The sequence below is a fragment of the Brugia malayi genome, assembly GCF_000002995.4.
Source record: "Brugia malayi strain FR3 genome assembly, contig: Bm_v4_ChrX_scaffold_001, whole genome shotgun sequence".
Lineage (NCBI taxonomy): Eukaryota > Metazoa > Nematoda > Chromadorea > Rhabditida > Onchocercidae > Brugia > Brugia malayi.
The window spans coordinates 8774816-8788431 of record NW_025062479.1 but is presented as its reverse complement, the minus strand read 5'-3'; the positions used below and the strand labels follow the sequence as shown (position 1 = coordinate 8788431).

The following is a 13616-nucleotide window of genomic DNA, read 5'->3' as shown; positions in this document are numbered from 1 at the left end:
AAAGAATGTTAAAATGCTTCATTCATTCAAGAATAAAATATAATATCATGAGGATCACTGTATCATCATTAACTGCAGGTGTAGTATCAGGCCTACATCAGCAAAGTCGAATACGACAGCAAATGAAATTTCTGATAAGTGACAGAATTTCGTTAAATGGATCAGCTGGTTGAGCATTGCATATTCTTATAGTGAAACATTATTCGATTTCATCTTAATTTTGTATTTGCCTTTGTATTGTTACATATATATCATCCTTCTAATGATGATGCATTTACAATTTTTCCTGTCAACCTTCCTGATGCTGGTAATAATTTCACATATTTATAAAATTGTTATTAAAAAGTTGCAAATTTACTATTTGCTGCAAAGTTAGAATTTAAATAAAAGACTAGAATTTGAACGAATAATATCAGCAGCAAGAATTCGAGGTGAATTTTTAAAACCGAAAAACTCTTATTTTGAAGCTTCAAATAAAAAATATCGCCAATTTATTGAAAAATCGTAAAGTAATCACAGCTAAAAATTAGAATTTCTTATTCCAGCAGACCAGGATTATTTTATTATCGCAAAGTTGATAATCTTAATGTTATAATTAAGCAAAAATGAGAATTAGAGTCTTTTTTTTTAAAATTATAGCTTGAATTCTTTGATTGCTTCAGTTTTCAATTATTAATTAATAATTACCTGTCCGTAAATATTGAACAGAGTTTTGATTTCACTCAATAATTCTTTATGCCAATAAATAGAAACTGGATCACATCCGATAAATCAATAATTTCGGGTCGGTTTTAGTTACAATTTGATCAGATCAGTGGAAATAACCGGTACAATGTGGAATGGTATTTGGAGAAAATGATACAAAATCATCAAGTGGTTCTTTTTTCGAAAACTTACTGCCAATATAGCATTAAGCTGAAGCATTTAATAGGAAAATACAATATCAGGGACAAAAGAATTATGGAGCTTAATCTTGAACCCGATATGCAGTTGATGCAGGTAAGTTCTATACTTCAAAAAAAAAAAACGAAAACATTGTTGCATTAGCTTTTACATAAATCTATCTGAAAAAATTATTTTTTACAACAAACGCATCAAATGATCTAAATCGCTGTTATCAATGGTGTTTTCCTGCACATCTGGTAAGAGAATCCCAATTTAATCAAAAACAATGTATTCCAATTTATTTATGCTAACCTTAGTTTCCTAAAAGCAAATAACTTTCTTATTTCGTCTACTTACCATGTTCACTTTGGATAAAAAAATTGATTCGCTGATCAAGTAGTGAAGATCATTCCTTATCAAGTAATCTTTCCTATACAAGTTCTTTGTACATATTGTTTTCCCCTTTTCCACCTTACTGCTTCATTTCATCTTGAAGAGGAGGTGCATGCCATCACAGGAAGAATAAAATAAACATTACATCTCATCAAAAATTAGTTTTTGAAAAAACCTCTAATCAAAAAAAAATTGAGCCAAAGAAGAATTTTCTGAAAATTTGCCCCTTTTAAGCATTATATTATGATGGTTAGTTGTTATTAAACACATTTTAATCGGAGGTATGTTGCTTTAAGAATTAAATTTGAAGTAACAAAAGTATTTGACAACATTCATTGGTTGTCAAATAAAAAAAATACAAAATAAAGTAATAACTAATAGAATACGCTTACGCAGTTGGTTTATTTGAATATCATACAAAAGCTACAATTTCCTCAAAGTAATTATCATTTTCCTAGTATTTCTTGACATAAGCATTAATTTCTGCATTTACTGTATATCAAATTGAAATTATATCGAAATTCTTCATTTCATGGAAAAGCTCAAGTCGAATCCAAGACAAACAAGCAACTTTGTCACAATGACTCGATGTTATATCTCTAACAACATTACATTCCGTTTGATCATTACTTCATTCTGCTTGTTAGTTGTATCGGCAACACACTAAAAAAATACAGTATTATATATATATATATATATATATATATATATATATATATATAATATAATATAATTTTAAACGCAAAGTTTTAAAATTCTGACAATTTCAAAATTGCGAAATCCACAAATTGGACATCAAATTTTGCTAAATTTGCTAAACTTCCACTATTTTATAGGCGGAATCATAACATAAATATGAGACTATTAAAAAGAAAGGAAACTTCAAACATAAATATAATAATCATAAAGTTAATCACTAAAACTTTCCCTTACGTCGTTTACTAATTGAAATACTTCTTAATATATTTTGCAGAATTGCTTTTTATATCCTACCTTTTCGACCCTCTTCTTTATTACGGAAATTTACTTAAAATAAACGTAAATGTTTTGAACTGATGCTTTATTACACGTTTACTGCAATGTAAAATAAAATTCAATCACCCAGAACAAATGTTCCAACTTAATTCTAATCTAACTACTTAATTATATGTTAAGAGACTAAAATATATCTTTTAAACTAATCTATCTGCTGCAGGTTTGAAACTGGCTAGTTTCTGAAATTGCATTCTTTTTCAAGGATTATCTCAAACACAGAACCGGTGGTATTCGAACGGTACCACAACTATATGTTAATGGAAAGTTTATTGGTGATTATAATACAATTGAACAAAAAGAAAGAAACGGTGAATTAGCAAGAGTATTCTTTCGAGCGGGTATAACGCCTAGGAGGTCACACTTGGTGCCACGCAAAAGAAAATGTTAGTTCAAATGATTTTATTATTAACAGTGGCTAAAGGTAGAAAGTAGAAGAATCTCATAGGAAGGAATCAATTTTTATATCATTATAAAATTGGTATAGAAAGAATGCAAATGATTTCAGAAGATGGCCGAATTTCTAGATATAAAACTTCATGTTGCAGTTGTGAAAATAATTATAATTCGGATCACCCATTATTCATAAGTTCCGTTATTTACATTATCAATAAATTTTGCTTTCTTTTAATGCAGTGAAAAAAAAAAAAAAAAAAAAAAAAACAAGCGAAGAAATTCATGCGAATTTCAATATGCCATGACTTTGCAATCATAACTAATACTGTCATAGTTTTTTATATCCATACTAATTTCCCATCCGTAACTTCATTAACATCAAAAAAGTTAACTTCCCGATTCAGTCAAATATTAAACAAACATCTTTTCCTTTCTTTTTTTAAATCAGTACCGAGCAGAATTTAACTGAAAATATCGAAATGAAGTGCAAAGAAAACAAATACACTTTTTTTTGAATAACTCTGCAAAAAAAAACCGAGAACTTTATAAGACCTTGATAAATGTGGAAAAATGTATCAATGAGAATCAATCCCCACATAATGTCATTCGACTGTGTACAATGAAGAATCACTATCAAATATTGTAAAAAACTATCATTCCATGAAAACTTCAATGATGCCAATTGTCAGTAACTCTAAATGATCTGTAGATGGCATATCTTACAAGCTTTTTCGCATTTAACTGTACCGCCAATTTTTGCTCATTTAACACACGGAACCGAAAACTGACAAGAAAAACCGCTTTCTCTTCAATTTGTTGATACAGTCATATGCGAAAAAAAAACATCAAGTGTAACATTTCATAGTCAAAAACTTTGCTGAATAACGTGAAAGCACACTGAAAACCTCAACCAATTTGAAATGCTTCATTTTATATTCTGTAATACAAGGTCAAAGAGGTAGTCATATGACTAAAGTCTGAGAACATGGAAAAAGCATTTTAATTTTCGCATACTTTATTCAAGTTTTCTATAAAGATTACGCGTGTTCCCATTCTGAAAATGACAATATTGTAATAATGTGAGCTAATTAATAATAATTAATAAAAAAATAATGTAAACCAGTTATGAAACTGCTTATAAGATGTGTCATACCGGAGTCAATTCACAGGAAATCTCATTCTACTAATTACAATGAAGAAAATGACCATCTACTAAATTAGGAAGTAGTTTCACGATGGACACTGCATAAAAATGCAGGATGAAATACGAGAAGCCAATAAATGATTCTTTTGACCATCTAAACGGCAGGTGTTTTAAGAAAAAACAATGGCGGAAGATCAGGAAGAATGACTTGAAACATAGAGAAAAACTACGCAAAGTTATCCATAGCCGAATATGCAAGTGAATAATTACTAAGAAAAAAAAATACGGCTAGCAGTTAAGCACCTAAAAATACAATCGATCAGCATAACAACATATCAATAAATGTAACTCATCATAACAACTGATCATTATTTCACTTATAACCGGTTCTTCCTGTTATTTGAAGGAATTTGACACAGCGAAAATTTTTTAATTTCTCTGAAAGTGTTACCCTTCTTCAAGAACGGAGAGAATTTTCAATCAGTAAATTTCACCACATACTGTATGTTGTATCAATCAATACCACATGCATAGCATCAAACACCGCTCTCTCTCCCTCTCTCTACATATATGTATATATGCATATCCTAAGCCTACTCATTCACTAAACGAAAATACAAAATTTGCTGTTGCTGTTAAAAGGAAAACAGAATTGAAATTAGGAAAAAAAATTCATAAAAACGAAAAGTCAGCACAGCATTGCAACTTAAGGAGAGATGGAATAGATAAAATGGTATATACAACAGAGTTTCAGAAATAAAAATAAAAAAAAAAAAATGATACAAAAAGCAAACCGACAAGGATAATCTTATCTTGCCCGTAACAGTTAAACGAAAATTTACAGTATACTAACTTTACAATTTGAAGTATATTTCACCCCCTCAAAAAAAAAAAAAAAGAAAACACTGGACTAAGTACAAACTAAAATTAGCGATTTCGAAAAAATGCATACAAACATATTAATCAAAAGAGCAACACAAATCGATATGCATATACAATAAATCATAAAAAAGTTGGTTAGCAAATGGATAACTCCATACACGATTTCAAATAACACATAGATAAGACGATAAGAAAAATGGCGGATAACATGCGCAACATGAAAGAATAAGTACAAGAAAACCACAAGAGAAATTCTGTAAACAGAAACATATGGTACTCAATACAGCATAACATGAATAAATCGAACACTTTGAAATTTAGTTATAAGAAATGTAGGAGCAAAATGTTATAAAAAGTACGAAGATATTATGAAATATTGCGAAGAGATATTACAAAAAAATAGGAAAACATAAAATAAAATGGTCACAAGCTTGCATTTACTTACACAGAAAAAAACTGGTACAAATGTTTTGAAACAAATAAAAATTTTTGAAAGCACTGAAACGGTACAAATATACAACAAAAATAAAACAGAAGTAGAAGGAAATATAAAAGGAGCAAATAAAACAATTATGAGAAATCGGCATTTGCTGAATTTGATGATAAACCAGTTTGGGCTGTTTGTTGTTGTTGCTGGGCTTGTGGTATAAAGTTGTTAGGAAACAGAACCGATGTCGGATTTGTTCTAGCACCGTTTGTTGAAGACTGTATAGGACGCTGATGTGATACCTGACCATTCCCTACTGTGCCATCAAAGCTTAGATTGCGACTTTGTGGCAAAAGTGAATTCTGAAATGCAAGTTACGTATGAAAATATATGGAAAAAGATCATATTTAACATCTGAACTGGGAAAAACTCAGCAGTATGGTAACAATTACATTCGAAAAGATTTAAAGAATGAACGTAATGAATATATTTTCTTTTCTAAGAATACAACAGGCAGCCATATTCATAACATGAGCCCTAACCCTTTGAGATGGTTGAAGATTTGATGACGGCTGAGAATGATGGTCATATCGTGTATCGTCACCCTGTTCAGGGGATGTCCAAATTGAATTCTGCAAGCTAGATACAAAATGTGGAGGAGCTTGCAACTGATGTTCTGTGCTAGAAATAATCGAATTGCTTTGCTGATGCTGTTGTTGATTTTGATTCGGTCCCTGTTGCATTTGTTGAGGTAACAAACCGAAAGGTTGAGCAATTCTGTAAGAAAATTAATTGAAAGAATGCAAGAACCAAATTCAAGTTATTAATACTTACTGAAATAAATTCTGATTTGTTGATCCTGTTTGTTGTTGGTAATTGCTCGGTTGACCAAGAACCTGAAACTGCAGCAAAATAGGACAACAGCAGTGAAGAAATAGCTCTTGAGTTCTATCTTTTTTATTTGATTCTGGTACTGACTGCATTATTTGTGGTTACAGTCTTAAAAAGAAAAAAAAAAAAACTTTAGATAACATGACACGGAATATTAAACATTCAAAACTGCAGAAAAAGCAAAAAAGAAAAAATAGTTGACATCGCTAGGATTTGCATCCATAAATACATAAAATACCTGGTTAAGTTGCGGCAAATGTATACGTTGTGAATGAGCTATAGAATCCGCGCAATCCATCTGACTGACTGAGTGTTCCTCAATAAAATGAGGTTGGGCAACCTGAAAGTGTTAAAAAGAAGACAAAAAAAGAATAAGCACTTTTTCGAAGAAATTAAGTGCTTTTTGAAGAAATTAGTGCTTTTTGAAGAAATTAAGAGCTTTCTTTTGTATATAATAATATAACTTAATGTATGTGATGTACTGACCTGAACATTGGATACTGTAACCGGTTGCTGCAAGGTTCTGGAATGCGAAGCGATAGCAGAACCCAGAGTCACACACTCATCACTTCTACGTGAGAAAAAAGGATGCCTAACTGCAGCGTATGGTCCAATACGTTCCCGCGGATCAAACGTCAACATTCGTTCCACAAGATCCTGAAAAAATCAGATTAATGAAAAAACTTATGAGAGTTATGTCCAAATCTTCATTTTTTCATGTAAATTCAAAATATGCACACCGCCATCGAATACAACCTTGAACTTCGTATATTCTTCAGGAGTATGACCACATTCGCCAAGGCGTCGACTTCCTGGTCCACCTGTGTCTACACCGATGATATCGGCCAACTTGCGTGATCCTGGTGATCGATAACGCTTGTTTTCTCGTGATTCTTTACACAGATAATTCCCATCTTAAAAAGCCTACATTAATAACGATACTGACAAAAATGCCAGACTATCTAAAGACTAACAGCCGTTCAGGTGATTCTGTCCGTGCGATCATTTTAAAAAGCTTTTGGCTTGTTTTATATATATATATATATATATATATATATATATATATATATATATATATATATATATATATCCATTTTTCCTGCTTTTAAGATTTTCGTGATTATTTTTCACTTCCTAATTTCTGAGAAAAAAAAAAAAAATACACAGTTACGGTACTTAAATCTAAAACTAAGCCATTATGCTCCACCCGTTAGCATAATGGCCCAATTTTTTTCTCAAAGGAGTTACTGAAATTTCTTATTCGTACAACTACTTTCAAAAGGATCTCTCACACCATTTACTGACGCTGTAACAAAGTAATCCGTGGAAGTTTCCTGCTTCTAGGATAGCTTTGTAAAGTCCTATTGCTGAGATATGGAATAAATACTCAAAATTTGCAAAACAGTATAGCTATCCACACAAGCAGAAAGAGATATGTTCTATTCAAAGTATCATGCCTGCAAAAGCCATATAAAATTAATCCATTAAAGTTCTGTCCGATCTAACTAGTCCATTCAATATTTTCCATATCATTGTTTTTCGGGACGTTTTATGCAATATATCCGGCATGAGGAAACCGATAAGAACTGAGTCAACATCTCGTTCTGACAGCCAAACAAAATCATGTTCATGCTTTTTGACGTTTACATTGATAAACAAGTTAATACTTGAGCTGAATCAAACTTTATGATTCAATATTGCTGATCAATTCAAAGGAATCCAGGGTTCTCAGCAGAAACGAAGCTCCGATAACATGTTGGCATACAACAATTATGTTCGACATGCAAAACTTAGAAACATCGGGAATATCAAGACAAGAATCGAAATGTGTTTGGTAGTTATTAGGAGGAAAATGTAAAAATACGTCCTAAATATCGAAAACAAGAAACGATTTAAAATTATTCATATTAAACCTACCATCACTTTTCTCGAAAAATTTATTACGTTTTTCTGCCGGCGCAGCTTCAATCATATGATTTGGTGGCATACCCAACACTTCAATTATGCGCATCATTTGATCGTGCTCACAAGTACCAGCGAATAGTGCTTCACCAGTATGCATTTCAACCAGTATGCATCCTGAACCAAAGAAATGAGAAAACCACATTTTTAAGCCACAATGCAATACAAATCATAAAATTCAAATTTAGTTTGGAACTTCATCAGTAGGACAATTTGATCTATTTTAACGAATAAAATAACTTGCTAGAGAACAAACTACAGGAAACTGAACCAATTTAAACAGAATGGGATCTGAAAAGCATATACCAAGAGACCACATATCAATGGCTGTGTCATACTGCAAACCCAACAGAATTTCAGGTGAACGATAAAATCTTGACTGTATGTATTGGTAAATACGATGACCAAGTTGACATGATGAACCAAAATCGATTATTTTGATTGCAGAACGTTTTGGATTGCATAACAAAACATTTTCTGGTTTCAAATCACAGTGTATGATATTTAGCTGAGGCGATGAAAGAAACATCAATGTACTGGCCAACTGAAACAAAAGGGATGAAAAAGATCATGAAAAAATGGAAAGATGAAATATACTTGTCGATTACTGCTATCACTTGGACATCAGAAACACTACATGTTGCTGTAAAACAATTAAATTGTTCCAAGTTTACAACAAAATTTGCTATCTTAAACCTGACTTGTAATCTTCTATACCTTTGCCATTGTGGAAACGATAACCGGGCCTCTCACTACAACCTATTAAAGTGTGAAATAAGCTCCCCCTCTACCTCAAATCACAGGACTCATCGGCATATGGTAATCATTTACTCAAAATTGAAAATATAGATTATAATAAGGTGCAAACAGGTAGGGAACAGCACATTCAGTGAATGTGTGCATCAAATCAGTGAATGCATTAAATTTATGTTTCCATTATTAAAATGATCTTCCGTTTATTCACTTAATAAATAAATAAACAAACTTGTTGTCCAAATTTTCTTGTGAGATTCAGCGAAACACCATGGAAATCAGTATTTCTTAATAAGTCGTATAAATTATACGAAAGAAGTTCAAAAACAAGGCATAAGTGATTACGCCACATGAAGTGAGTTTTTAGTTTCACTGAAATTAGGATATTTATTAGACTGTTGTTATGAAAAATGCGCCTATATTTTCTAATATTATTTACAAAAAATTTCTCCCATAAACACTTCGTATGGTGAAAAATCAAAAATTAGAAATACACTGCCCTTCTTTTCACTTCAAAAAATTTCGGAATACCCGAATAAAATTTCAATGCCACGATGTTATTAATCTCCTCGATAAATTTTTTGTTCTACAGTTTCCAAATTCAATAAAATGTATAACATACCAACGTAATGTTTGCTTTCAGATTCTTGACTGTTCATCATTTCAAGCAACCGGATTTCAATTTGAGCTTGATCATGGAATGGCTTTTTGTTTTTTATAATTTTGATAGCGACATCCTGCTGCTCCACAGTATCATACGCTTTTGCAACTTGTCCAAAAGAACCTTTGCCAAGAGGACATGCAATCTGATACCTGGAAAACGCATGCACTGTTCAACAAAGCTAAATAACTAATTTTATGAACTTGTCGGCAAAGAGAAGCTATGTGAAAGAAAGTGATAAACTAACCTATTACTGAAAAGTTCACCGGGATGTATGATATAGTCATGATTATCATCGTCATAACCGTTGTTGTGACTTCCAGAACGTGGGTTTTCAACAACCTAAATTAATTTTATTCTAAAATCACTCTAAACAGTGCACAACGAATCCAATTTTTGGATTTACATGTTGTTTTGCCAGGAATCATAGAACAAGACTTTCATGTAATCACTAATTCAGTAATGATTTATCATCCATTACTGGTGTAAATCATGTTCTTGCTTCTAAAGGAGATATATTGGAAATGTTCTCATCGATTTTCTGTCAAGAAGTTTTCCAACTACCAATTGGGTTTATCTATTTCTGGAGTCATCCTGACATGCTCAGATCATTTCTAATATTTCAATTAAGTATAAAAGGTGACCTGCACATGCAAATGATGCAACAATGAAGGGACAGAAGCAGCTTGAGAAAATATCGAATGATGGACATGTTGTGGATGGCTTTGTTGTATCAAATTTGAAGTAATCTGCAAATAATTTCTTAGAACGAATAAGTCCTCACCTCAAAATTTTCAAATAACTTTAAAAACTCTTCCAGCAAATGTCAAAATAGAAGGTTTTCACTTGTTGATTGAGTGAAACGGCTTGTTTGGGTGGTGGTGCAGTATGATGATGTTCGGAAAGAGTTGTTGCATGAAGTCCATGTGTATGATGCTCTTGCTCATGTCGCCTTTTCGCCTTTCGTGCATAATAACTCTAAAATATTATCAGGAAATTTGAAATTTCATTATTTACTGTAGGGTTGTTACTGCGACGTAAAAGTTACAGCTTGAAAAAGATGCGAGCAATCTTCGAAGATAAGATTTATAGCATTTACCAAGATTGTAAAAAACTAAACCAGTCTGAAAAGAAACTGAAAAAAGTGCAAACCTCATTGATGCCTTTGTAGGTTTTAATCAAATCAACGCTTAACTTTCTCAAAGGAGAAGTGCCGGATTCGCGTTGTAAAGAGCGATTGTGAACATTTGTTACAGTATTATTCTGTTGATGCGTGACCACAGCACCGCTATGAGGATTCTGGGTAGAGGTGGATGGAATATGATCAGCCATAGGAAAGCCCACATGTGTCTGACTAGACAGCGACAAACCAGAACTGTAAATAACTTAATTAGAACATGAAATTATGACTAACAAGCATAGATCATCGTTTCGTATACAAACTATTATAGATCGATGAAATATTTGTCTTTTAAAATATCTATTGTCTTTTAAAATATCTATCTTCATATTTTTCACTATTCCTACTCTTTCACATCTTATTTTTGACTACCATGTCTCCTCCTATCCAATGGTTTGTACTTCACTGGATAGACCCGCGTTGTAAAATGTCAAATAACAACTTACCTATTGCTGAAAGACATGTTTGGAGAGTAGGCATTAGTCGAATCCTGGAGCGGAGCATTCAGAAACGAGCCACCATCAATGACAGAGGGTTGCACTGCCAACGATGCTGAACTATGTGTAGAGCTCTGCTGAGGCCAAGCTGACGATGTCGCAAACTGTAAACCATTACATAAAGGAAAACGGAGGAGGAAAAAATAAGACAATACTGGTGCAGAAAGGTGAAATCTGAAAAGCACTAAATGAGAAAACTTACATTTGGATTTTGTCCAAACATGTTCGCTCTTCGATCGTATTCCAGCTTTATGTCCTGAGCAACCATTCTTTCCAGGCTCGCTTTACCGATTACTATCGTCCATTAACCCACTTATCGAATATATGGGTGAGAGAGACAGAATGGAGTTTCTAATTCCAAAATATATATTAATCTTCGTATACGTACTAAAGTTCAGCCAATAAAGAGTCGGAAACCGCTCAGCAATAACCTTTATGAATATTCAGAAGTGTTAAACATCTGATAGCAGACACAGCAATAACAACACTTATTATTGGGGTGACAAAATATTAGGCTTTCCAGAAATATTAATTTAGAAACCGAAACCATGAGTGACATCACACCTGAAACACGGTTCGATTTTTGTGGAAAAGAGAATATGAACAAACATTTCACAAACGAATATGCAATTATGTGATCGTTCCATATAATCAGACTTCATCCATCACCTCTCTCTCCTTCTTGTTTGAACTGCTTGAAATATTAGTCTTCTGATTCTAACTAACTGAAAGAACATTCACAGATAATTTGATTTGCAACTAGGGAAAATTGCGATATGTAATTATTATTATTATTATTGGAAAATTCTATATAATAAAGAAATCCCGCATTCTTCATTTTAATTCTTGATAACTGATTTCATTTGCCAACATTATAAAATCACGCTAATCCTATTTTTCATCCCAAATAACCCGCCCTTCCATGTTCTTTTATCTGACCACTCCTCACGGCAAGGGATTTAAAAAGCAGTTTTAACTTCTCCAAAGCCTGCTTCTCGGTACATAATTCTTGGATGTAGACGTCTGACTTCAATTTGCTTCATGCCTTAAGGTACTTCATCTCATGGTAATACATATTTGGCAGTACTCTCCGGACGGTGTAGAAACAAAATAGTCTTAAGCTATCAGTAACATTTAGCTTCAGTTTCGGAATAAACTTTACTGATCACTTAATCATTATATTCTGTCATTTTACAAATCAATGACGATTGAACTCTTTGGCCCTGATGACCAATATTTATAATATGTAAGACTGTAATTTTAATACCGCCTACGTGATATCGTTTTGCTGAGATTATCAGACACAATTTCAAGCAAATCTGAAATACTTTGATAAATTGAGCGAAAGTTTGAAACAGATGCATAGCAATGTCATTGCACTGCAAAGGGAACAACCTTCAAATTATTGCTGATGCCTACAATACAATGTCATCCAATCAGACATTTGAAAAATTATCGCCAAAAAGAAACGGAAGAGACGAGGAATAAAAGACGGAAGAAGGTAGAAGAGTGTTACGTTGGGCAATTGTTACGTTTTCACCGGAAGATATGTGACAGTGAAGGATCAGGGAATCGCCACAATTTAAGTGAGTGCATGAATTTAAAATGAATTATCTAGCCTTAGTCTTAGTGTGTCAGAACAAAGTGCGTGTGAACGTGATATACGTTTAAGACTAGACTTTCATGATAACAATCATATATATATATATATTAATAAAGACTGATCAGGAAGAAGTGTTCTGTGAAGGAGACATGAGAGAATATAAAATGGGGACAAAAATTGCACTGCGAACAAATTCTCTTTGCGTACCCTATGCTTCTTTGGAATGCATGTCGTCTGCATAGGTAAGTGCATGCCTACGTATGTGTATTGCAAACAGATATATAGGCAAACACACATCTGCATTACCTCGTGTATATGTATGCATGTCTGTTTGCAATGTTGGCTATATATGTGTCTAATTTAAAAACATTAGTGGGGCGGGGGAGGAGTGGGTCCGTCTTCTAAAGAGTGTACGTCATCAATCCTGATCAGACAGAGTTAGCATCCATTTCGAAGAGATGGTGTAGCAATAAAAGCTAACCGGAAGCGGCTTTCTTAATGAAAGGATAAGAAGTGAGCCAGCATCAAGCTACAGCTAACTGCTAAACGCCTGAAGCCCTGCTGCTACTACTATCATCCTTCCAGTTTCTTTTAATATCGATAGTAACAAACTTTCAGCCATTATTGGTTGGGAAAATTGTAGAATCCTCAGACCAATGAGCAATTTAAAAAATGAGTTCCACAATGACCAAAAAAAAAAAGAAATAAATGTAAAGTGAGATAAAAAGAACATCCTATGCACCTTTCATCGATTTCATGAAAGATGCAGAGAATGTCAACAAGGACAAAAAAAGAAAAATCAAAACCAGGGTTACATCCTTTACTTCCTTTCTCTCTTTATTGTCACGGGACTTATTCTCAATTGAGGTGCAACAACGGAATTAGGGATGAAGACATGAAATTAATGGAA

General features: G+C 32.9%; 2 protein-coding genes across 4 annotated transcripts; one reads left to right on the top strand and one right to left on the bottom strand.

The window, feature by feature from the left end:
* Positions 1-262: 262 nt before the first annotated feature.
* Positions 263-2820, top strand: Bm327 (uncharacterized protein; the record flags this gene model as incomplete). Of its 2 annotated transcripts, XM_043074150.1 has the most annotated exons (4): positions 263-307; positions 796-999; positions 2516-2696; positions 2819-2820. In XM_043074150.1, coding segments are annotated over 4 exons (432 nt in total). The 2 variants fall into 2 exon arrangements, with proteins under 2 accessions (XP_042930084.1, XP_001898839.2); XM_001898804.2 differs by lacking the exon at positions 263-307 and having other exon boundaries at positions 856-999.
* A 2482-nt stretch (positions 2821-5302) lies between these two features.
* On the bottom strand, positions 5303-11371 carry Bma-mbk-1 (Uncharacterized protein; the record flags this gene model as incomplete). 2 transcript variants are annotated; one of them, XM_001898805.1, is made up of 16 exons in its annotated part: positions 5303-5521; positions 5702-5936; positions 5994-6055; positions 6289-6390; positions 6537-6707; positions 6807-6964; positions 7968-8129; positions 8319-8556; positions 8998-9137; positions 9388-9578; positions 9674-9768; positions 10071-10175; positions 10273-10404; positions 10579-10801; positions 11053-11207; positions 11306-11371. In XM_001898805.1, 16 exons carry the CDS (start codon positions 11369-11371, stop codon positions 5303-5305), a joined length of 2454 nt encoding a protein of 817 aa, XP_001898840.1. The 2 variants fall into 2 exon arrangements, with proteins under 2 accessions (XP_001898840.1, XP_042930083.1); XM_043074149.1 differs by lacking the exons at positions 8319-8556; positions 8998-9137; positions 9388-9578; ... (4 more) ...; positions 11053-11207; positions 11306-11371 and having other exon boundaries at positions 7968-8112.
* Positions 11372-13616: the final 2245 nt, after the last annotated feature.